We start from the raw sequence: 25280 nt of genomic DNA, 5'->3' as shown, positions 1-25280 counted from the left end.
AACCGTAGTTACAGATTGAGCATTCAAACAGCTACATTTAAAAATACTAACTTCGTAAATTGTAGCACTTGCCAGTTAATAAGTGCTGCAGCTGAGACTCCCTGTGCAACTTTTTACTTTTGTATTTCCCACATATTATGGTACGGCCTCAGTTATGTGACTTTGTACCTCCTTTTGGGTTTTTTTCCCCTCTGTGGCCATTGCTTCATTTATTACCTGAGATGTTTGCTGAAGGAGATACTGTTCAGTGTTGTACGTAACTTCTGTAGTTCAGGTGAAGGCCACCAGCCTCATTCTCTGTTTAAACCTTGTTCTGAAACCAAGGTAAATACTTTCCTTTTGGAAAGGTAAAGGAAAATACATTCCTCTTGGCGCTCATCACTGATACTGTAATGCCCATTAACTGTCTTTTCAGCACCTCTACTAGTGAAGCAGTGGTTTTTCCCCTTCTGAAAGTGGGAAACCAGGGTACACAAGAGCTCAGGTTTGAAGCATCTTTGTCTTAAGTATGCCATTTTTCAATTCTTAACGTTTTACAGAGAGCTTATAATGTTGAAAAAATCGTTTCCATTGATGATAGCTGTTGCAGGTTGATAATCAATGGCAACCTGCAGAAATTAGATTTATGCTCTGCATTCACCAGCATCCATAAAATCCTCTGACAGAAGGGAATTACCAAAAAAAAAAAAAAAAATTTAAAAATCAGTTCTTCAGGCAGCAGTCGTTTGCCTTACATCTTAGCGGTTCTTTTCTCCTCTTGCAGCTCTCTGCCTTGTACGTTTAACACACATGTTCTAACAAATGAGGCAGTCATTCTTCTGCCTCATTACACAACAGTGATTCATCCCCAGGGCATAGTCCATCTTTGCATTGGGTGAAGAAGAGATTGACACTGGGAGAGGAAAAGTAGTCCTGTTCTTAAGGGTTGTATCATAATGCCCAAACTGTTACCATGATATTCTTTAAGTGTGTGTATATATATTTATGTATGTGACACTTCTAGAATTAATTAGTGAGTCTACTGTGACTCTTGCTAATGGAGTAGCTGTTATCAACATAGATTTATCACCTTTCAGGTCAGCCACCAGAAGGATATGGGATGCTCTAAACTTTAAAGAATATCCACCTCAGCATTTATAACCTTGGAGCATATACTCTGTTTCTCTGTGGAGCAATGCTCAAGCACTTCTATTACCTTGCAGAAAAGAGAGAATGGAGCATGCCCAAGGTAGAAGGACTTCTACCTTTTAGAAGTAAAAAAACCCAAAACAAACACTCTTCCAAGCATGTGCAAATAGTGTTTTTTTCAGACTTAGCCTGATGTAGTATGGGCACTTTTCCTGTTTACAAATGTAATGCCCAGACGAAAAGACAACCCTGTGCTGTGCCAAATTCCAAGCATGGAAGTGCAAGAGTTTTTCAGAGCAGATGAAATATTTTTAACATGGTCAAAACAAAGGGGTTTTTCCATAATTTTGTTCTTGGAAGTAGCTGAGACATTTTTGATGACGCTATCCAAAAAATAATCAGCTTCAGGGAAACACCTGGCATGTGTAATTTCAGCCAAAGCAGTTACACTTTGGCAGAGTTTACAAACAGATGAAGACAGAAACTTACAATAGGAAATTCTGGGCAATTTTCTTAAGGCACCCTAGTGGCACCACCTCTGAATGTTGGTCATCTCAGATTTGATAGAGGCAGATGCCACCGTGTATTTGCTTAGATGTTCTCTGTTCTCCACCAGTGTCGCATGCACTTTCTGGCATAAGATCTTCAGACTTCATTTCAAAAGACTGTGTAGGCATATGTGAAACAAAATTCCTCTTACACATTAGGACATTTCACATGCTTTTAGGGTGTCCTTTCCCCTTTTTTTCTCCACCCCTCTTCCTCCTAAAAGCCAGGTAAAATTTTATTGTGTTTAGTAATGTGTTTTGCAAATCACCGTTTTGTCCAGAATCTAGCCCTTCTGAAGTTTGGAGTGTAGAAAAAGCCACAGTTTCCCTGGTAGAGTCGCCTGGGAAGTGGGCAGCTCTTCCTACGGCCAGAAGGATCATGTGTGGTACTGGAAAGGCAAGAACGATAAACAGCAGCACTGTGGTCACTTCAAAAGGTCTGAGTTAGCAATTCACAGTGCCTTATCCTGGGAATGCTGAATGCTAACATCTTGCCTGCCGCCAGGGAAATCCACTTTCCCGGGGGAGCCCTCCCCTCAGGGTGCACCCCGTGAGAGTTGGAGCTGTAGCTAAGAAAACAAATCCGCTTTCTGCAGTTCTTCCAGCACTGGAGAGCTGCCTGCCAGAATTTGCCAGTAGAAACTCTTTTCTGAACTGAGAAAATTTGCAGTAAACTTTGTAGCCAAAGTCAGTATGATTTGTTTACAATGTTAAACACTGGGGTTTGGGTTGGTTTTTTGGGTTTTTTTTAACTGCTGAAATAAATAAGAGCAAATTGTGTGAGGTCATAGTGCTCTGTCTTTCCAAACTGCTTCAGCTGCAATCCCAGAGCACACTTCTTTGCTCAGTTCCCTTCTGCTGTGTCCAGAGAGCCTCTGCTGGGCCAGCACCAAGTGGGGAGAGGAAGGTTTGCTGTCTCAGTGCTGTGTTGGGAGATCTGTGGCCATGAAAAGAGCTGCAGCAGAGCTACCCTTCTCCCCCTCAATAAAGGGCAGGGTAGTGTGAGATCTTTGGAAACTGGAGGTGCGAGTGACTGGCTCTGGAGCTCCTGCTTGGATGGCTGTGTGCTATGCTGTACACAAAGGCCCCTGCAGGTTTATATTAAGGTGCTGCCCAGACTAAACCAGTGCATTTTTTCTTTTTCCCCTCTAAATGCCTTTTTATCATTCAGGCTGTCACCTGTGTTTCCTGGCAAGGGCTGCTGGCTGGGGGAGGTCTGGCAGAGCTGAACACCCAGCTTTGGTGGTCTTTGTGTGGCTGCCTGAAAGATGGCTTAAAACAGAACCTGCTCTGTGAATACCTGCGAGTTAACATGTGTCAGCCGTGTGGCTGGAAGGTTTCTCCTTTGCTGTAAAGAGAGATTTTATAATGAATACTTTCCTTGTGATTAAAACGGATAAATAAACAAATAGCTCTTACAGGAAGTATACTGTGTGAAGACAGGGCAAATAAATTGTAGCTTTCCAAACAAGGAAGAGAAAAAGGGGGAGGAAAAAAAACCCACAATCAACCCAGCCCAAGTTCCTCCTTAGTGCATTTAATCTATTACAATGTGAAATGGCAATTCATCTTTCCCATTTCCTTTCCTTGTCAAACATATCCAGCTGTTGGAACCTTCCCTGCTCCCTACTCGAAATGCCAGGATTTGAAATTTGTTGATGTCCCACTCCTCCAGGGTATCATTACTGTTATCATCTTTCCATGGTATCAATCAACCTTACTCGTGAAACCTCAGGGGGAAAAGCCCTAATGATCCAAACTAGATTTAAACACATTATGATTTTCAGCAAATGCCTTCTGTAAGAAATACAATTCCTTTTCCTGTTGGCAGACTATCTGGGAGTAGGCATGTCTTTAGATGTGCTAAATTGGAGCTGATCAACTTCATGAATAACTGCAAACCTTTCTGTGAGACCATCATACTCCATAGTGGCCACGTGCCTGAGATCCCAAAGTGTGCTTGGTCACAGCACAGTATTCTGTGCATCCAAGCTGCTCCTAGTGCAAATTTTTTCTAAGGTAAATGTTAAAATGTGTTAATTTTGTTCTCTAACTATGATTTACAGCATCATATGATGACCCTCTGGATTCTGTAAAAAAAGTTAATTTAGGGAGGTCATAAAAAACGTCATTCAGTTATAGAATCATAGAAATATTTAGACTGGGGAGGGATGTCTAGCAGAATCTAGTCCAACCTCCTGCTCAAGTAAGTCTAACTTTTATGTTTCTCGGGGGGTTTTTTGCAGTTGAGTTTTGAAAATCTCTAAGGATGGAAACTGGGCCTTGTCCCAGGACTGCACTGCTCACTGAAAAGTTGTTTTCTTTATGTCCCAACTGGAATTTCCCTTGTTGCAACTTGCATCTGTTGCCTCTTGCCCTCTCACTGTGCACCTCTTGGAAAAGTCTGGCTGTCTTCTATATCACTTCACTTGTGGTAGTGGAAAAGTGTCATCAGATTCCCTCAAAGCCTTCTCTTCTCAAGGCTGAACAAACCCAGCTCCCCCAGCTTTTCCTCCTGTGTCATGTGCTCTTGGCCCTCTTGGTGGCCTCAGCTGGGCTTGCTCTGATCTGATAATAAACATTAAAAATTGTTAACTATTTTTTTCCACTGTTTGATGCAGTTTCAGTTTCCTTGGGTAACCTTCAGCCAAGTTGACTTTTGTCTTCACACAAGATGTGAATTTGGAGCCAAGAAGAAATTTGTTTATCCATCTTTGTGTGCTTTTTTCCCCCTTTATTGTTTTTTCTTAAATCATTGCCACTTGGACAGTATCACCCTAAGCATTCTTTTTTCTGTACTCAGCACTACTTGCATGTAAGATAATCGTTTGGGTGAAGTTATTATCTTGCCTTGTTGAACATCTCACTGTGAGGATACAATCCTTATACTATGATATCATATCTATGTCTCTTGCAGTGGAAAACAGAATACCCTTGTATTCTCCATTCAGATGATCTGAATGTACAATTTTCAAGATAATTGTTTCCTTTCTACCCCTCTCTGTTTTGCTTCTAAATCGCTCTTCGTCCACAACACCTCAGTCACTGACACATCATTCTGAAATTCTGTGTCCCCTTTTACTGACAGGTTGAATTTTGGGTAAACAGAGAAAAGAATTATTATTTTCCTAGTATTTCACATTTTCTTAAAGGTGTTTTTATTCTAGGTGTTAGCTCAGTGTTAAATTTCATTGTGCCTTAGCCAGGCAAGTGAAACATGAACAATAATATGTCTGTAACACTGTTGCTGACTTTATTATTGCATTGAATTATTGTGGTGGGAGACTTTTAAATTCCTGCATATAGATAGGACAATAAATGCTACTAGTGATGATAGGGCACACATGCATGAATAGAGTAGCTAAGTGTCTTCATTAAGTTAGTGAACCATCATTCAGTCAGTAATGGTACTCTGACTTCCATTCTGAATGTGATAAGGAGCCTAGAGCATGAGGTAAGGGTTGATCTTAGAACAATCTTGAACCAAAGAGGAGCAACTGTGAATTTCTTTACTTAAAGTGAAAAAACTAAAAAAAGGGGGAGTATAACATTTTAAATAGTCTATGGGAAATGCTGAATGCTGTCTTGTTAAGCTACTGGTTTTGAAGAAGTCGAAGAGGTGAATAGAGAGAAGGAGTGATATTTCCCCTAAATCAAAGATGCAGAGATGAAATGTAGCTCATGCAGCATTTTACACTGAACTTTTATGGATTAATACCATCTGGAAAGAACATTATAAATAAAAGCTGTCTCATGAAAAAGAGATGGGATTCATTGGCCAAAAAACTTTCAAAGTTCTTCAAGAAAGGATAAAGTGAAGACAAAAAAAAGTTTAGCCTTATCACAGACAGAAGATCATCTTGCGAACACCATGGTAAAAAGAACAGAGTTGTCCTACAGGGAGGGGTGGAGCAAGGATTAGCAATCAGTATAGAGGATAGGAATTAACTAAGGTAGAATGGTTGCTGGGGAGAAGGGTGTAGAAATGGTACTTGTATAGGTGAAAGCAGGATTGAATTACACACCAGAGCTTCCAGTTTATCTTCCAGACTTCTAAGAGAAATTAGTCAAACTGAGGTTACGTCCGTTTGATTGCAGACCACCGAACACAGTATCTGCATGGAGAAACAGCAAAGTCATGTGGGCATCTCCAGTGCCTGTAATGCAATACCAGTGGAGCGGGGTGGAAGAGGTTGCCCACGTGAAGCTACGGCCATGCCTCTATTTTCTGACAGTCACATGTTTTATAAGACAAGTCTGAAGTGATTAAATCTATTTTATCTAAATATATAATTACGCACCTAAAGTTTACATAATTCTTCAGTTTCTGGATACATGTCAGCCTTATCAAATGCATCACATATGTGTGTTTGTTTAGGCAAATTGTCAGAATTCCTCTGTTTCTTTTTCAGAAAAGGAGCCTGATTTCAAAGGCACTTAGAAAAATGTTGGTAACTCAGACACAGATGGCTGCAAAAGCGGAGGTGGGAGAGAAAGGGGAAAGATGAGTTCTGGCAAGGAACCACATTTGTTGCAGGTGCGCTTGTTTTAGAAGAATGGGATGCTGTCTGGGAGTGAATGAGATCCATTCCTCAGCAGCATGTACAACCTGCCAAACACCCTGGGTGGCCTCCGATGGCCTCAGAGACTTTTGGTCAGAAAGAAGTTCTAAAAATGTCTAAACTTGCTGGCATTCCCATGCAAAAGCTGCATTAGTCAGGAGCTGTGGGGTGTTCCTGGCTGTTTGGCAAGTGGGCAGAGTTAAGGTTACTTAGATGACCTGAGCTGAGTGTGCACATGCTTTCAAAGGATTTGAGTATGTAATTGAGGAATTTTAATTTCTGTGGTCAATTTTTCAGAAAGCTGCCTTGTTTCCCAAAGGGCTTTTTGGCAGAAGTGGAAGTTAGATCCCTGCTCCTTTAACTGCATCCAGACTTGGTGGAACTTGAGAACAGCTTTTTATGTGGTTTGCATCCATACCATCCCTTTCATACTTTGATCTGGTTCCTCTCCGTGTTATAGTGTCTGTGACTGTCACTTGCGTGTCTTCTGCTTTCCCTCCATCATCTGGAATGGGGGGTTCTGGTGGTGATTCTGCAGTTTTGGGAAGTTATTCATAAACGTGAGCCTGCAAAGCAAAGCTGTGCAGCATTACTGGCTTGCTGTGTAATGGATTTTGAATGAGTCATGCACGTTCTTGTGAGCATTGGGAGTATGTTGCTGTCAGGCTTGAAGGTTTTAGTTAGAAAACAGTATGGAAAGACAAATGAAGCACAAATGCAGTCATGTGGAATTACCTTGTAGTAGAATATTTCTCAAAGTTTCCTTGTCTTCTCCCTAGGCTTTTAACTTCAAAAATAAGAGACACTGACAATTAATTAATATGAAGTTGTGGCAGGGTGTGAGAAATATATTTACTCTTTTTGTGGTCCAGATTTTGAGAGTGGAACAGGAGAAATAGAACATAGCAAGATTTAACAGATGTTCAATGCTGTGTGATGGGTGCTTCAGGTTATTGAATTAGGCACAATTAATTGCCTGATAGTTTATTGGCTTGCCTGGTTACTTTGGAGTTTTCCTTTATTATAATTGGTCTTGGGTACACCAGACAAAGGCAAAAGGATTATTGCAAGATGTAAGGGCAGAATTAGCCTTCTGCAGAGATGTGGCACACCCTAGAGATTTATCACTTGATTTTTTTTTTTCCTTTTGTATGCAGTCCTTCTCTGCTTTCTCCACATTCTTAGCATGTCTCAGAAATTCCAGCATTTTTAGTAATGAATCAGTGAGAAGAAGGGGAAAAGTCCTGTAATTGCTTTTTCCATTGTGCTTGTTAAAACGGCGTTGTGGGAAATGGACCCAAACACTGTCTTTTAAGTGGTGTTGAGTCTGAGGCAGGTGGTATTAACTCAGGACTGCATTAACTCTTTTCAAATCTCTTTCCTGTTTCCTTGAGGAAACATGCCTGGTGTATATATGTGGCATGGGCTGTTTGCCTGCCTCTTGCATTGACATTTTAATTTGGTCCATGATATAAATATCATTTCCCTAATCCCCCTTGCCCTGACCCTGTTTTGTCTTTTCTTCAAAGTGAGTTGACTTTTTTTTCTTGAAGGAGGGGGGAGGAGGTGGGAATGGTGGCTGGCTGCTCTAGTTTGGAGCATTAAATGCTCAGGGAAAAAAATCTCAGAGTAACTGTTGTTTCTTTCTTTGTATTCACATGGAAATTTTTAATCTCCATCAAAGGATCAGGAGAAAATAACGTTGAGATTCAACAAGAGAGCTCCCAGCTTACATGGAATTTTTAAATGTTATTTGGCTTTATCCTTTAAACGATGAGAACCATGAACTATGTACCTACAGGGTTCAGAATTAACTTTTCTCTTTCTTCCAACACACCCTCTTTTTTTTTCTTCTTCTTCCCTCCCTTTTTCTTACATCTTTATTGTTCTGCATAAACATGCAACTCCTTTCTGGCCAAAACTCTAAGTTGCCTTAGGATTTGTTTAGTTGTATTTATGTATACATTTCTAACATTAATTATGAGCCCCAATCTGAAATACAGCCTCATGCTCTTTTGATGTGATCTGAAGAATCTCTGTTGAAGGCCATGGAGCTAAGATCAGAACCCAAGTCCGTGTATGCTTGCATAGCTGTATAAGAGCTAACATTTGCCTGTTTAAAAAAAAAAAAAAGATACAAATAGGTATAAAAGGGCTAATGATCTGCTTGTTTGTAGTGAGGAATCACAAACACTATCTGCACCTATAGATTTAACTGATTGTGCTGACAGTGATAGCAAGGGAAACCCTCTGCAACTACCCAAGGAGGGTGGGTAACTGCAGATTTCACAGGTGGGTGCTGACAGCAACAGTAGATTTCATGGTTCATCACAGATTAATAAAACAGGGAGGATATTAAAATGCTAATACTCATTAATACTATTTTATGGTGTTTAACATGAAACATGGAAAATGAAAATGAATGACAGCCGGTAAATGGAACTGACAGTTGTGTTCAGGGTGTCCGAAGCTGGTGAGAATTAGCTGCAGGAAGCAAAAGCTGTGGATGCTCCTATTCCTGCTGTGGATAAAGCCAAACAGCACCTACAGTTACGTAGACTTGTGCAAGGTCACCTAAACTTAGATTCAAATAGACTCTTCTATTACTGTAGAATACTTTATGAGATTCTTTTCCTTACCATCGTTGGTCAGAGCCATTATTTTCCATGTCCTATGGCAGACAGAGTCTCCAGCAATACATATATCTAAGAGCAGAAATCCCAGCCCATTAAAGCATAATTGTGAAATCCTTTTTTGTCATTTTTTAAGGGGTCAGTATTAGTTTTTTATCCCCCAAAACTCTTCTTGTGTTTCAGTTGGCCACATTGTTCTTCATTTCTTGCTGAAGTTTCAATAATCTTCATCCCAGAGGCAGTTGCATTTCAGCAACAAGTAAAAGTTGGCCCTCTGTGGGCCATAATGTAATGTAATATAATATAACATACATAGATACAAACTTAGTTCTGCCATGTTGTAGACTGTTTTAAGTTTATTTATGGTTAAAAGTCTCTGAAAACCTCTGCATAGCTGTGTGTAAATATTAAGCTTTTTGACCTAGGGTGTTTTCACCTAATGTTCTTTCACAAGTAAAACTTTCTAATTTAGCATGAACCTTATCTGTGCCTTTACTGAGATGCAAAAATCCCAGAAATACTGGGAATATATAAAGTGCACAGGGACCAGGGATATAGGGGTTCTAAAGATGTCGTTATTTCTTGCTGGTAATAACAGTACTTGGTAAAATAACAGTTGTCGGACCAAGTAGACATTTTTGCACCTTAATGTTTTAGGTTTAAAATAAAATTAACCTTGAATATTCTAGGTTTATAATACCTGGGTCTGAGTCTGCAATCTGCATGGCTGACTGCGAGTGGCTGATGTGTGCTCTAAGCTTTTAGGTACATTTAATACTGAATTTTCCAGGAGGTTCTTTTGCTTTTAAAATATTTCATCTTCACTTGAATTCCCAGTTTTTTTCTTGCACTTGCACCATGAATTTCAACTGCCCAATTGTCTTCATTTCCCCCACTTATGCACCATCTCTTGCTACACGTCCTGTAGTTGTGACCTGCTGCGTGAATGGCAGATTCCATGCCAGAGATACTACTTCTTTTTGCATGCTTAAAATGTGATCAGTATCAACCCCTTTCAAAACTGCTGCCAACTCTTGTTCTCAGGATACTGGAGCCGCATAAGGTACTTCAGGGACTAGTGTGTCCCCCTCTCTTCATATACAAGCAGACATCTAACAACACTCTCCATCTTTGGTGGTTTCCTTGAAAACCTGCTACTTTCTGTTGAGGTGAAAACAGATAGAACTTCAAATATCAAAGTTTAGGAAAGGAAAAGTCATGAAAAAGGGCCTGTCACTTGGGCTAGATTTTATGAAAACATATTTATTTTGGCAAATGTATCTCAAAGGCAGGTTCATGTTTATGCTCCTCACCGTCTGGAGTTTGCTGTGAGGTGTCAAGAGCATGCTTACTCCACATTGGCTTAGAATTGGATTTCTGCCAAAATTCTGTGTGCCCTCCTCTCCTTCCTCTCACCCCTTTACTTTCTTTCTCCTGGTTGTAGCAGATTTTTCCTTCTGTCGATCTCAGTGCATATTTCATTTTCACTTCTCGGCACTGACAGAAACAACGAGCTTTAGAAACCAGGGGGCTCCAAGTTTTAAAACGTGAAGAGAATAAAAAAAAGATGCTTTCTTCAGCTTATAGGGTTTTACATTTATTTCTTCTTAATATAGGCATGTGAAGTTCGGGATTTGATTGTAAGGATTTTAAACACACTAGACCAGAAACCTTTCGGTTTGTCTTCTTCTGTATCTAGGTTACAGGCCAGTTGGTTCTTCCAAACTCCTGCTAATTTTTCTCTCTCTCTTGATGAAGGGTCTTCAGTCCCTCTGCATCTCTTTTGATTTAAATTCCTTTCCTAGTTCCAGCCAGATGTTTGGTTTCCCCCGCTGTTGACAGTCAGATAATAGTCTCATGCTATCAGTTCGTATATCTACATTTGCAAGATCTGTTGCAAAAAAATTCCCAAATCTTTCTCACAGAGGGCCTTACTGTGTATTTTTACTACTTTCCAAAGGCAAATTCCTTTAATGTCACATATAAATTGCTTCAACAGCAAGCAGAGGCAAACCTTCCTGGTTTTCCTTTTCCAGTAAGAAGGGTGTGTTTCTGAGCCACATCTTATGGATGACCCAGAGATTTGCTCCACCTTTGGCAAAGGAATGTGGCTAGCACTTCAGAGAATAGCAGGAAAGCTTCAGGAGTTTGGCCAAGAAAGATTAAACCATCAAAAACCAGGCAAAGCTGCAAAACTTTGTCTTTTCCCCTTTCCACTGCTTTCATTTCCTACCGTGTTGTGTTGTCCTCTGCATCAGACTATTTAAGACTGCCAAATACTTGGGTATTTTATAGGTAATATATCTTATAAATGCCATAGCCAGCCTCTGAGGGAAACAGAGGATTGTCGGTTTTGGATGAAGTATAAAACCCAAGCAGGAAATCATTGCTGAATGGCACAGCTGCAGGCAAACACTGTGAGCTAGTAAACTGCCCATCTGCACAGCCACACGTGTGTGGGAGCGCGGGGCCGGCGCGGCCGCGGCAGAGCGCGCCTGTAAGTGGTTAGCAGGCAGAAATTTGGTGATTAAAGAATGAAGTGTTTTGCTTTGTTAGTTCCTGAAATATAGCTATCTGAAGGCGATTATAATCTTATTTTTAAGCAGGAGGAGAGACTAAAGACTAAGCTTTTCCTTGTCAGTAATAAAACATAAGAGCAAAATTTCAGAGGTGGACTGGGGTTGGTCATCCCACTGCAGGTCAGAGGATGTGACACAACTTGCACTGAGGACTGAAGGAAAAGTTTGTCAGGAAAAAAGAAACACACTGTATTTGTTCATAGGACTGAACTGGCAATCACATCTGAATCTTCCTTTCAAAGCTAGAGACATGAAAGACTGTTTCAGTCCTTAAGTCTGCCTCACTATCTTTGACCTGAACAGGGGTCTGGGTGGGCTTTGAGCTGGTCTTAAAGTTTGAACTGTCTAAGATCCCCCTTTGCTAGAGATTTTGCCAACCAAAATAATTTTCACTGTACTCATTCTAGTACTTGCCTTTTGTAATTTAATCTATTAGTTAGTTCCTAGATTTGCTGTCTTCCATTCTAAACAACTCCTCTTTCTTTGTGGGTTATTATTTGTTGAGTTCCTCTAGCCAAGCTCACTGTGTTAGTTCTCCCAATCCTTCCTCTGAAGTTTAGCACTTCCTCTTACACATGCCAACTTTGAGTTCATTTTCCGCATGATTTTCCTAAGCACTACTTTAAATAATCCACAATTCAGTAACTAAATGGAGATTGTTAAAATAATGAAACAACAACAATAAAGCTCTTTTAAGACTGCACTCCAACTGTAAAAACTGTTGATTTGAGGTTTTTTGCCAAATACTTTATTGAAAAATAAAATTATCTTCTCATAGTCAAAATTAAATTAGCTGGGTTATAATCCCATTGTACAATAGACTTCCTACATTGGTATTTGTCTTTCGGGAGAGTTTTTTGTTGATTCATTGCAATGTATAAATCAGTGCAAGAGTAAAGATAATCTAGTGACTGGGGCCCTTGTTTAAGGCATAGGTGGCTTGGGATAAAACCCCTCATGATTTCTCCACCTCCTAGTATTGGGGTATCAGAATGGATATAACAAAAGTTGAAATCTGTAAACAGGGAAGATGGGTGTATTGCCAGCTGAAGCCTCTGGAAGCTTTCTGTTCACTTACGTGTTTTGCATAGGAGCCTCTAAAGAGCATGAAAGTCTTGGGGCCCAAACTGGTTAAAATGTGCTCATTTCTCTTGGTTAAAGGACTGAGTCTAAAATATTCTGATGTTTCACGTGAGCAGGAATATCACTGTATGCATCATAAATATTTTAATTGAAGGATCTGGTATTTCATATATCCTTCAGCATTTCCGTATTTTTATCACAAAGAAAAGGAGCTGCTTTGGTTTTCTCTCTATAGGCACTTAATTCTCTCTTTTCCTGTCAATTGATGCAATTTTTTAAGCCACATAAAGGGATTTCAGTTTTTGTCATTACAGTGTTGGTACTTTCTGCATTCCATCTGCACACAAGTATGAATTCTAGGATGATGACATTAAATTATAGGCACCTCTGTTAAAATATAGGGAATACAGTTCTGAAAATGAAGCTTCTTCCTCATTTTGAATCTTTCTTTATATTTTAATGCATTAAGGAAGCAGGTGACTAGTGGACATTGTCTTAATGTCTTCCCATTTTGATTCATCCTCATGAAGTGTGCAAAGTGTCTGCTAATGTTATGCAAAGAAAATGAAGACATGTAAGTTCTAGCATTCACAGACTTCATGTATGCGCCTCCTTCCCCAGGACAATCACATCTCTCCGGAGTGAACTGATTCCACATCTGGTTAGGAAACAGTTTTCTTCTCCTGCATCATTGCAGCAAGGACTAGACAACAAAGAAGAGGACCAAAAGAAAAAAGAGCAAGCATCCCTAGGTCAGTACAATATCAAAAACTTGGGTTTATGCAAGTTTTAAAGTCCATATGCTACAGCTGAGCTATTGAGTAGACTACAGAACTAGCCTGAAACACTATTTTAGAGATTCAGCTTCTTTTTACTCCTGATAGCAAAGATTCTGGTAGATTTATTTTTCAAACAGTATTGTGTACTATATAAATTTTTTTGTCTTCCCTTATTTTGGTGTAAACCATAAGCAAATCAGCTAGAGGGTCTGTATTTTTTTTTTTTTCTGGGAAAAAAGATTCATTTTTGAAAACGTAGTTTTAGGAGGGAGTTCCTAAAATTGCATAGGACAACAGGCTAAGCTAAGCCTTAAACACCCTGCACTGGGAACTGGACAGGATCTCAGATCCTGGAATTTATTTTTAGCATTTCCGCTGTCTCCTTGTGTGACCTTGGGCAAAACATTGCATCTGTCCTGATTCCTTGATTCACACCTGCAGAATAAAAATAAGCACTTACTCACTACATGTGATAAAATCTGGTAATGACTGCCGAGTATCTAGCCATGGAGATGAGGTGAGGCAAAGATTTCCCTTCACCAACAGTATTTTAATAGTATTCCTCTTCAGAAAGTATTTCATTAAATCCTGTCTAACTTCATGCGTGTGTGTGTTCTCCAGACATTTATAGTTTCATAAAGGAAGATAATAGCTTGCTGAAACCTGCTCCAGATAACTCTTGTTGGAATGATCATAGAGGAGATATGAATGTAACTCTCCACGAAGGAAAAGTGCGCTGCTACGTCCATATCATGAAGGAGGGGCTGTGCTACCGAGTGAATACTCTTGGGCTGTACATTGAAGCCAACAGACAGGTGAGGAAAGTACAGAAGTGCCACCTGTAGTAGCTTATGGGACATTTCAGCCTGTGGGAGTGACTCCCTGTGATACAGCTGAGGAGTATGTGGGAATTGAACCAGTGCCACATTATCCAGGCACCCTACTGCTTGTTGGGTAGGGATGTGAGGCCAGGGAACAGTTCTGTTGCTGATTTACTATAGATTTGATTTAGGTAAGCAAACTCTCACCCTAAACACTCTTGTGTTTTTTCGGGAGGGGCAAGACCTGCAGCTAAAGAGCCAAGAAGTGTGGAAAATCAGAATGGAAGTAGCTTTGATAGCTCATTTAATCAATGTCCTCCATGTCCTAAAAGCAAGATCAGTTTCGACTGGACTCTTCCTAGCAGATGTTTGTTTGTGATAATAACAAAGGTTGTTAACAATTTGCAGAAAGACTTAAACTACGCTTTCATTTAAATTGCCTAATGATTTCCATTATTAAAGAATTCTTTTATGAACAGGTTTCCCTACTGTGGTACTCCAAGTAAACACAGAGGTGAACTCTTGATCTGATGCAGAGTCTGTTGCAGCTTTCACTTTCACATGACTGAGAACTCATAAAATTAAAAAAATCACAGATGAGAATTAGGGAGATCCTGTACCACCTAACGAGCTAACTCTTAATATCTTTGTGGGGCAGGGATTTGGGTTTTTGGGGTTTTTTTACTACACTGGCTGATGCAATATACACGTTCTCACTTCACTCTGCTAGTGATGAGCTTCATTGCTATCAGGAATGGACAGTTTCCTCTAGTTTTGAAAGACCAATAAGGAGTGCCGTAAGGAAAAACTCAAGATTTCTGGAAGTGGGGCTGGAAAGGTGATAAAGTTGTATTGAGAATTCTGGAAGTGGTCACTGCCTTGCCTTTGCTCTCAGACTGAGTTGATTTCTTTTTAATAACATTAATGGATTAATTCATGCAAACCAGAATTGCAGAATGGCAGCATGAGTTTATGCATTGGAGCTCTTTCTCCTTGATGCTTGTAGAGGAACACAGAAATAAAGTGATTTGCTTAGGGAGATGAGGAAGAGAGGCAGCACTGCTTTTCAGCAGAAGGAGAAAACCTTCCCCAAAACCAGCAGGAACAAGTGTGCCCAAAGGGTTAAGGGAGAATACCACTTGCTAGGGGAAGTGTGCGTGCACGTTTGGCAGCAGCCACTTCAGTAAAAAGTTATTGAGTTAAGCCAGTCAGACTCCATGTGGGTTTTTTTGTGTTGGTTTTTGTTTTTGGTTGGGTTTTTTTTACCTAAATATTCTACATTTTGGTTAGTTCAGGAAATATGTTTGCTCCTGGGTGGTACAAAGAATTAGTGTTTTGAAGTCACGTTGGGGCTTTCAACATTGGAAAGGATTTTCTTTGAATTTTGAACTTTTTCAGGATGGTAAAATTTCTAAGGAAACTATGTGGAGGTAAAACATAAAATGGAGCTTAATGAGGAGTTGTGAGAAAGTAGTTCCTTTTTTCAGTGCCACTGCATTTTGTTTCTCTTTCTAATCCTCATAAAAGATGCACATTTAATTTGATCTGGGTGGGCGGTTACCTGTTTTGTTGGTCTCTAAGGAAGATTTTGGGTGTTTAGTTTGCTCTTATCTTGGCCTTCACAGACCAGATTCTGATCCCCTTGCTGCAAAGGTGGGACCTATAACTTTGAGGTCCCAAAGGACAGACTTGCACAGCAGTAGCAGTCCAGTCCAGTAGCTGCGGGAAGGAATGGCATCCTAACCCGTTGCCCTTCTGGTGAGGAAACACTTTGCTCACATCATTTCACTTCCAGCTGGGTTTCTGGATGCCTGCAGGCTGTGTGTGGGCAGGTGGGTTCAGGAGGGAGTTATCTTCAATAGCAGGAAATAGTTTCTTTGTAAGATGAATTAAATCCAAACACATCTTAAACCTTCCCTTGACCCAGGCACTCCCTCTGACTCCTGCCCCCAGTCTAACCTTTCTTTTCAGAGCAAAATGCTTGAGCTTGTAGCTTTCATGGGTTACCCCTCAGGCTGCACTAACACTGACTGATTCTAATGAGGGCTTTGCTCTGGCCAGTAAAATCCTTTATTTATTTCACTATACCACCTTTCCACTGAGGAGGGCAAGAGTCTTTTTTCACTTCTTTCCTGTCCTGCAGATCAACACTGGATAGTAGGAATCTTTCCAACCTATGCTGTAGGTATGCTTTGGTGTGTGTTCCTCTCTTGGATCCATGTGTCAGGTGACGTGTCAGGACAGCATCCCTTCACCCTGCCAGCATCATCCGGGTGGATTCACCTAGTTTGTGGTGTTCTGGTAAACTGGTAGTTTTCTGTAGTGCCTGCACCTTGGACTGAAGGATCTAATCTACTCTTGCTTTTTAAAAAATAAACAATTCTAGCAGGAAGGGCCAACTTCAAGATGTAAAGAGCTACAGATGTGAAAATGTCTACTGGTGACAATGGGCAAATTGAAATGATAGCTCAGAAATGTGAGCTCCTCTGATTCCAACTTCTTCAGATCTGTAGGATTTGCTTTTTGAGGTTCACTCCTTAGCCATCAGCTCTTGTTATCCCAGCTTTCTAAGGAAGTCATTTTACACAGTTGTACTGTATAGCAGTTCCTTAATAGCAGCTTTGGAAATTGCTGGCAACATTCAGCCAAGTTTAACAGCAATAGAGATCTCAGAGATTAACTTTTCTAAGAGTTTTGTAAAAATAGATGCTTGGGTAGAGAAAAGGGAGACTTAATGAGTGCTGCTTCCTCCTTTGAGGCAAACTCAGTTGTACCATCACGGTGCTGTGACTCCAGTTGACCTCCCAGATGGATAGTCAGTGTCCGCGTCCTGGCTGGCCAAGCAGTATGTGCAGAGCTCCACACCAGCCCCAGCACATACTGCCTCTCATTCAGCCATACAGTTTGCTGTGATACAGACCTCTTAGCCCTCATATATCTGCATCTCCTATGTTCCTTTGAAAGCCATCTCTGTCCTATCAAGAGACATCATACATTGCATCATCCCTGCCAGTAACTGCGCAGCACCGTGTCTGTGCAGTGTTGCAAGGCTCCCACCTCCCCTGCCATCCCCATCCGTGCTGTCATCACCTCTTCTGTGGTGTGACCTTGGCCTCAGCCTGACTCCAGGAGATGCAGGATGCCTCAGGCTGCTCTTTCACCCACAAAAGGAGGAATGATGGAGTGATATCCCATCCTCCTACAATGCTGGCTCCCTTTCCTTTCAGGAGCCAGTTCAGAATTGCTCTCTGTGGATTTGTTCTTGGCTATTTCATGGCCTGTGTCTCTCTCTATTACCACCACTGCTCTGTCTGCTTATCCAACACCTGCCTTCTCCCTGTCAGGAGCCTTTTCTTGTGCAGCTTTCTACCATCTGGAATAGCCACTTGATCAACTTTAGTTTCTACTTAAACATCTGAAATACAGTTTTGTTGCCCATGCCTCAGAATACTACCTAGTGGAGTGGGCTGGACACAGTCATCTTTTTATGCAGTTTACTGGTTTATATTTGGTATTACTTGCTTCCCTCCCTTGCTTTACTAGACAGCGTAAAACACGCTGAGCTGCATTTGAAATGGCAGATGCTGGACATTGTGGTAACATACAGGATGTCACTGTGTTCAGCTGGAGCCAGCCTGCTTGCTGCTGCTGATCCACTGCTTCTCCACAGGTGGGAAGCTGAATTGATGCAGTGCACTGTGGTAGCACTGTACCTGTCTCCTTTACAAAAGTGAAAGATGATAAATCACACATAGCTGGTGGACATTTGAAATGCAGTAACCCATTTCCCATAAGTTAAAATGTTTATGGCAAATGCAGCAGTGCAATGGAAACCAAAGCCATCTTTGAGCTGCTTATGTAACGTGTGGATACAGCACTATCATGTTAATTTGTTATGTGGGTTTTTCATTCAGGTTCCCAAGTTATTGCTTAATCTGGGTCTGGAAGAGCCACTGGTTCATGGGTCTGCACAGATCACTGATAGAGGCATGGTAAGTGTTCCCTTTTCCCATCTCTGCTCTTTCAGTAGTCTGCAAACACTTTGTTTCAAGAATTGCTTGCTAAAATTCAGTCCCATTGTTGGAAGTGAAGCCAAGTTCTGAAGTGTGGAATGATGGAATGTAGGTGATACAGCTCAGAGTCTTCTGTAGGCTCACCCACGGGTTCCTGCCTTTCAGTGTCTCTCTTCTATAGTGTTTGGTAAAAGTCTATCATAGTCCCAAGTCAGACACTGCAGTCTCTTGTTCCATAATGGCGGTTCTTGGTAGTTGAGCAGTTTGCCTCCCAAAGGACACGAAACCCAGAAAGCATCAGAAGCTTTGCTTCTTGCTAGCACATTTTGGTTCAATACCAGCTTCAAGCCCTCCCTTTGACAGGTCTCACTGGGCAAACCTGAGTGAAACCAGTGAGTACCAGCAGGCCTGTGCCTACCTTGCTTACCTTTCTGCATGAAGCCTACAGAGCCAGATCCACTAATGGAGTTTTACCAAGCTAATGGACCTTGGGAAGACTGTCTAACTATCTGCTTATGGGGTGGGCCCCAAATTTCCAGGTCTTTCCTCTGCCAAGGATCCCTCAGGGTAGAGCAGGGTAAACCTTATTGATAAGTGCTTGAGACACACTTTGGAAGAGGTGTATGGAGAGCACATGTTGGAGAACTCCATGTACTTTTGCTAGTTTCTGTTCTTTTCTTCCCTAGGTTGGATCAGACAGTATGATTGGGTCATCCACACAAATTGGAGAGAAGACATCCATCAAACACTCCATCATCGGCAACATGTGTACCATAAAAGACAAAGTTAAGATAACAAACTGTATCATCATGAATTCTGTTACAATTGAGGAAGGGTAGGTTACCTTTTTGTATCTTAGTTCTAGATAGATCCTGAGTCAGTAATTTTTGTCCTGTAAAGAATCCTGAGCCAGAAGAGGGGATGCCAGAGGCTGTGTTTCTAAAGACCAAATCGCAAATAAGTCTCTATAAGCAGTCCGGAAGTGCACAAGTGAAATAACCTAACAAGAGGGCTGCAGTCTTGGAACATAAATTTCTTCTTTTTACAGTAGATCCTGTCCTCTTCAGAATGTGTAAGTAAGTTAAGTCGATGTATGAATCTGTATGAGCTTGCGTGTCATTCTTCCAAGCTTTATTTTAGTGGCTGGATCAGTGAGTATGCCTAAAATATTTGAGGCACAAAGCACATTTTAAAGCGGTACACTTGCCAGCTAGAAATGTTCTTCTCACATTTGAACATTACAGCTTCACCTAAAATGTCATTTTCTTTGGCCCTTTTTTGTCATCCTGCAGCCTTTACTTTACCATTGCCTATGCTGAGTAATAGAATAAATGAATAAATTTTTCAAAGAGAAAATCTGCCAGCTCCTAGAGGTTTCTCATGCACTAAAGACACTGACTAAATAGTTAGCCTTGAGCTGTACATTTCCAAATGTGGGAAAAGTGGCCTGTCTGTAATTGTTGATGTCTGCATGCCCCCATCTTTCCATACATGCTGGCTTCCTGTGGATGTCAGTGGAAAGGAAACTGCTGATTGAGTCTGTGCAGACCTGTATAAATTCTCTGCTGCTTCATGGCTTGAGGTTTGCTTAGGGCCTCAGGAAAAAGGCCAAACTCTTAAAAAATGCCAAGTTGGCTCTGAAAGTTGCATATCTGAAAAACGTAAAACCCCAGAGGATGTGGGGTCTATGGAGGATACTACTGTTACATAACTAAATTACAGGTAAGTATGGTACCTTACCACAAAGTGTTTGTCTTTAATAGAAATCCACAGTAATTTCAAGCACATCATAAATCAGAATTCCATTGAGTATAGAAAATAGCTGGTTTCCAGTTCGATCACAGATGGATCCAGTATGGCTGTATCACAAGCACTGCTGTCATAAAAAGTAGAGGAACCTCTCTCATTTGATCCTGAGACCCTCTGTCATTTTGATTAATGAATTGATGCCACAATCATAATGGTATTGTTTTACATATGAGGTCAGCAGCTCTACCATTAAATCACAGAGGCAGCTAAGTGTATAAATAGCACTGTTTTTATGAAGAGTCCCAAATCATCTTGTGTTTGTCTGCATTGGCATTTAGTAGTATTCTAAATCCTAAATCGAGCCCAGAGCTGTTATGTTAAGCATTTCACAAAATTCCACAAGCATCGTAAAGTTGGTGATATGTTATTTTTAAGAGGGATAAACTGACTTTTGGGGTAATGTTTTTGGGAATTCTAGAAAACAATGTGATCCCTAGTCACTCTTGGTGAAAACAATATAGCCACCAAAGAGTGAAAAACCTCACAGTCCTAGGGGTTTACCCCCTTTACCCCCTTTTACCTGCTCTATGGTTACTGCACACTGATGCACTGGAGTTGAATTTGTAATTATTTCTCTCCAACTGGAATTAAGACTATAGACCCTGGATCTTTATTGCAAAGCATACTGTAATTAATATGGTGTAGATCTGCACAGATACAGAGCTGATAAAGTATTTCTTAATGCATCATAGTAAGTCTTAAGATTAGAGGGGTATGAAGTCATGCATACACAGGTAGTGAGAAACAGAAATATTCTAGCTGCTGAGTTTTGTTGAAAGAAGCCTTGCTTGTAGTGAAGGATTTCTGTGTATTTTTTTATGTATTTTGACTCTCTTTCATTACTTTGGTTAAATCTGATGGAATTTTTTTAAAATGCTAATTATTCTTACTCATGTTGATGGATCCATTTGCAACAGGTGGATAAATTATATGTGGTTTTGCTTTAAACTGCCCACAGTGGACAACTCCTTATAAACACCTCTTCCCCCAAGTGTCTCTAAAACAGCTCAGGCTTTATCTAATCACCAACTTCAGAAAATGTCTTCATCTTTAATTAGAAAGTCAGTATGTGTTGGCTGATATGAGTCAAAATGAGCGTAATAAAGTGCCTTGACAGATCTAATTCATTTTTTTTATTGCACAGCAGATGTCCTACAAGTAAGCCAGTTTTACCATCTAAGGTATTGTATATTAGAAACTTCTGAAATTGCATTGAGAAGTGGATAAAAACTGTGTCATTTAAAGAATATACATTTTAATGCTGACTCAAGCAGCTCAACCAGACTAATAGTGTACTATAATAATGCCCAAGTCAAACATGAGTGGTAACTGAAGGAAGGCCATTCCCAGGAGTGTTCATTGCAGTAACACCAACTTGAAGCAGTAGGCTTTAGAGGACATTTATTATGCAAAAGACAAAGGTGTTTAGATAACTCAGAGAAGAAAGAAAGATCAGGTAAATCTTTTCTGAAAGTTGGGATACTGGGAACAACCAAATGCAAAAATTGCTCTTCTTTCTAAGTTCATTTATCAAGAGTTACATGGCACTGCCTTGGTATTCCCCTTGCTTCTTCCATCATGTCTAGCTTCTCTGGGTTGAATCTTACTTTCTTTTTTTTTCCCCATCTCAGCTGCAAAAGTGATCAGCAGCTTCAGTTCACTATGTCAATATAGAAAAAGCAAAACAAAACGAACAACAATGCATAATAAAAAACAAACAAAATGCACCAAAAACCAAACGAAAAATGTTCATCTCTTGGTAGTTTTCCTATAATGTGATTTGAGGATCCTGTGCCGTAATTCCTGCAGTCTCAAGATCCACAAATTATAACTCCAAACCAGAAAAAAAGGTTTTGAATGGGCTCACCACATTTAGTACCAGCTTCTGAAGTGGATAAATTCTTGCTGTACAGGTGGGAACACCACAAGGTGCTTAGAACAAAACCAGGTATCTCTTGTTAGGCAGTGGTTGCCTCATTATTGGAGAAACAGAAGTCATGGCCTAGGTGACAATAACTTTCCCAACTGAATGGATCAAGGAACTGGGCTTAGTTTGGACAGTCCATTGCATGCTGTTTGCAAATTAGGATCTGTCCTCCAGGAATGGCTGGTGCATTTGATACTCTGGAGTACCAGAAGCTGGGATTTTTGTTTGTCCTGGTGTGTAGGGCTTCTGTTACATTATATATGTCTCCTGTGAAGTGATTTGAGTAGATATGAATCCCCCCTCAGAAGAGATTATAGGGGATTAAAGAAGTTAGTAACAGGGCAAAATAATTGGTAGTCCTTTCTTAATGTGTTTCCCACTGTGCAGCTAATTCTTCCATCAATGAGACAATAAAATAGCAAAGATTACATATGTGCTGAATGATGGACATACTTGACCAAGCTGGGAGGGATGTAATTTATACAACAGCACAAGTGCTGAGAGATGCTGACTGCCCAGGGGACAGGCTGCAGTGGCAGAATGGTTCTTTTTCCCTCTGGACGGCTCCCCAGAGCTCAGTGACAAATGACCGCACTGAGTTACATAGTTGGAGAAAAACTACTAATTGAGCTAAAATCATAGGTCTCTTGAAAACTTTGTCTATCTGGATGTTCCTGCAGTAGCTGTGTGTGTCCTTAGTCTCTGTAGTGGCTTGGGACTTCCCCTTCTCTTTGTTCTGTTTGCATCAGGGGTGGAGCAGCACAACAGGGTCTCTGGATTGCTGCATCTTTGGTGCAGGAGTCCCCTCATTTATAGCTCTCTTGCAAAGGGGCAGCCTGTAACACCCACAGACTGACTGAAGCCCCTTGCCTAAGGGGATTGTGCCATTTGCAAGTGAAAAGTAATGCTTGGTAGATTTAACGCCCTGATAAGCAGGGCTGGCAAACTGGTCACAACAGATAAGGAGAAGGCTGAGGTGCTCAACCACTTTTTTTGCCTCATTCTTCACTGTCAGAGTCTCTCTTCCCACACCTCTCAGCTTTATGGACCATAATACGGGGACATATCAGAGGGCTGGAGCACTTCTTCTGTGAAGACTGAAAGAGTTGGGGCTGGTCAGAAGAGAAGGCTCCAGGGACACCTCATTGTGGCCTCTCAGAACTTGAAGGGGATTTATAAGATTGATGGTTACAAACTTGTTATCCCAGCCTGCTGCAACAGGACAAGGGCTAACGGCTTTAAACTAAAAGAAGGTAGACTTAGATTAGATATAAGGAAGAAATTGTTTGCTGTGAGGGTTTTGAGGCATTGGCACAAGTTGACCAGAGAAGTTGGGACTGCCTCATCCCTGGAAGTGTTGAAGCCCAAGCTGGCAGGGATGCTGATCAACCTGGTGTAGCTAAAGATGTCCCTGCTCATTTAAGGGGGCATGGACTACATAGCCTTTAAAGGTCCCTTCCAACCCAAATTACTTTATGGTTTTATAGTGTTGTTTCATTTGGTAGACTTAGGCACACTCAGCTGTTTTGAAATGAGACCTAGATATGGATGGATTAATTTGGTTTCAGGTTCCTGTTCTGGCTTTTGTTTTTGCAGTCACTGGTTGGTTTGTTGGTTTTTATCAAACACTGTCTTTATTTTTACCAGTCTTGTTGTTTTACTTAGTTTGCTAGCTTCTGGCAGCAGGAGCATCTAATTGCTTTGGTCATACAGGACCTTGTGCTGAAGCGCTCTGAGCATTACAAATAATATTAACAGGAAAAACATGTTGAATCCTTTATTCCATCCCTGCAGATAAATATTTCGAAATCTCTTGTTTGTTAGTAAAACCATCCCAGTGTATACACTTACAGGAAGGAGCCTGGCCATTTTGTTATGTGCACATTATATCCTTTTTCCTTGGTCGTGGAAAATGAATATTTCCCTAGGAAAAATTCAGGGGAAGGGACTGTTTAGTAGGGAAAAAAATCTGGTCTTTGGACTACTTAGAGGTTAGTAGAGAAGGCAAGCATGAAAAGCTCAGATAAATACTGAGTCCACCATAAGCCATGCTTTGGAAAGGTCTTGTTGACGTGGTGGTAGTCAGTACCATAAGGACTCTGTGGTAGGTTTAGTCTGAAATGAAGTATTTTGCTGCTTTTCTTTTTTCGTGGAAATACAAGAAAGCATTCTGCTTCAAATGAGGTTTTTATGGAAATCATAAATAGGCTGCTGTGATTATCAGAGAGGGCAAACAGCCCAAAATTTCCATCTAGATTTCACCTCCGCAGCAAGAAAGTACCAGATCTTCACAGAGCAACCAAGGAAGCTGAACCTGTCTCACCTATAATTTTATCAGAAAAACTGTATCCCAAACTGGGATTAGCAGTGGGAAAAGGAGAGAGTTCCTTCCAGAAAGGAGTTTGCAGCAGACAGTTGCCAGATAGCCTGATACAGTGGGCAGTTGATTCAGGAACTGTAAGTCTGGGATTGCAGGTGTGACTGAAGTTACTGAGTTTGTGCAGGGGCAGAAATCATTGAATAATAACCTCATATCTTTGTAAAGTTTACAGCATGTTGTTGGAACCACAGACAAACATACTACCCAGAAGAACTGCTGAAGTTCCCCTTGTGGCACTCTGATAAGGTCATCTTTTGGAAAGGGAAGGGGTTAAAAAGACAGGCAGATACGTTTTGGGTCAGTCTGCACATGATGGCAGCAAATTGCAGAGTGTTGCAGCATCGGGAAACTTGGAATGCAAGGGAGGTGACACCAAAGGCTTCGAGTTACAAACTGCAGGGAGGTGATGTGAATGTTGGGAACAGAGGGAAAGTTAGAAGAGTCCCACCGGAAGATGTGGTAAACCTTGGGGAGTTCTGACTCCCTGGGCAGAAAGAATAGGCTAGATTAAAAATTAGTATGAAGGACTAAAGTACCCAGATATGTGGAGAAAGAACTGGCACCAAAAATGTTTTGTCAGCCAAAACTAGCATCGTCCTTCTTCAGTCGTGTGAAGACAGTCAGTTATGCACTGGATTTTGTTAAAGGTGTTTGGGCTACCTATGTGAAAGTAGATGGACAGATGCTGTGGTGCTGCTCTGTGAGGGGACTGGAGAGAGACCACGTGTGACTGGTTAAGGCTACTCTAGTTTACCACATGGCTTCAATTTATTGCTACTTTCTATGAGAAAATGTACAAAGGAGGAAAACAACAAGCAAGGCGAGCTGGATTGACTACTAACTGCAGATTGATTGTGAAGTTTATTGGTTGTTTCCTCAATAGTGCCAAATCAGCACCTGATGTAGAAGCAGTCAGTGGCTTGAAGAAAGTTCTAATTAAAACCAGGGTGGAATTGAGTCTTTATAGGGGTTCAGTGCATAAGTAGTGTTTTTCCCCTTGGACAATGGCAGTACAAAG

General features: G+C 40.9%; 1 protein-coding gene across 1 annotated transcript in view; it reads left to right on the top strand.

Moving 5' to 3' along the window:
• EIF2B3 (eukaryotic translation initiation factor 2B subunit gamma) overlaps window positions 1-25280 on the top strand; it is a 98745-nt gene that overhangs the window by 55267 nt on the left and 18198 nt on the right. The window contains exons 6-9 of the mRNA XM_032117746.1: window positions 13155-13285; window positions 13934-14127; window positions 18048-18125; window positions 18833-18981. Of these exons, the coding sequence (XP_031973637.1) occupies window positions 13155-13285; window positions 13934-14127; window positions 18048-18125; window positions 18833-18981 (552 nt within the window). The remainder of the gene's footprint in view (window positions 1-13154; window positions 13286-13933; window positions 14128-18047; window positions 18126-18832; window positions 18982-25280) is intronic.

Source organism: Corvus moneduloides, chromosome 9 (assembly GCF_009650955.1).
Source record: "Corvus moneduloides isolate bCorMon1 chromosome 9, bCorMon1.pri, whole genome shotgun sequence".
Lineage (NCBI taxonomy): Eukaryota > Metazoa > Chordata > Aves > Passeriformes > Corvidae > Corvus > Corvus moneduloides.
The sequence above is the reverse complement of the archived record's forward strand: the minus strand, read 5'-3'. Positions and strand labels throughout refer to the sequence as shown.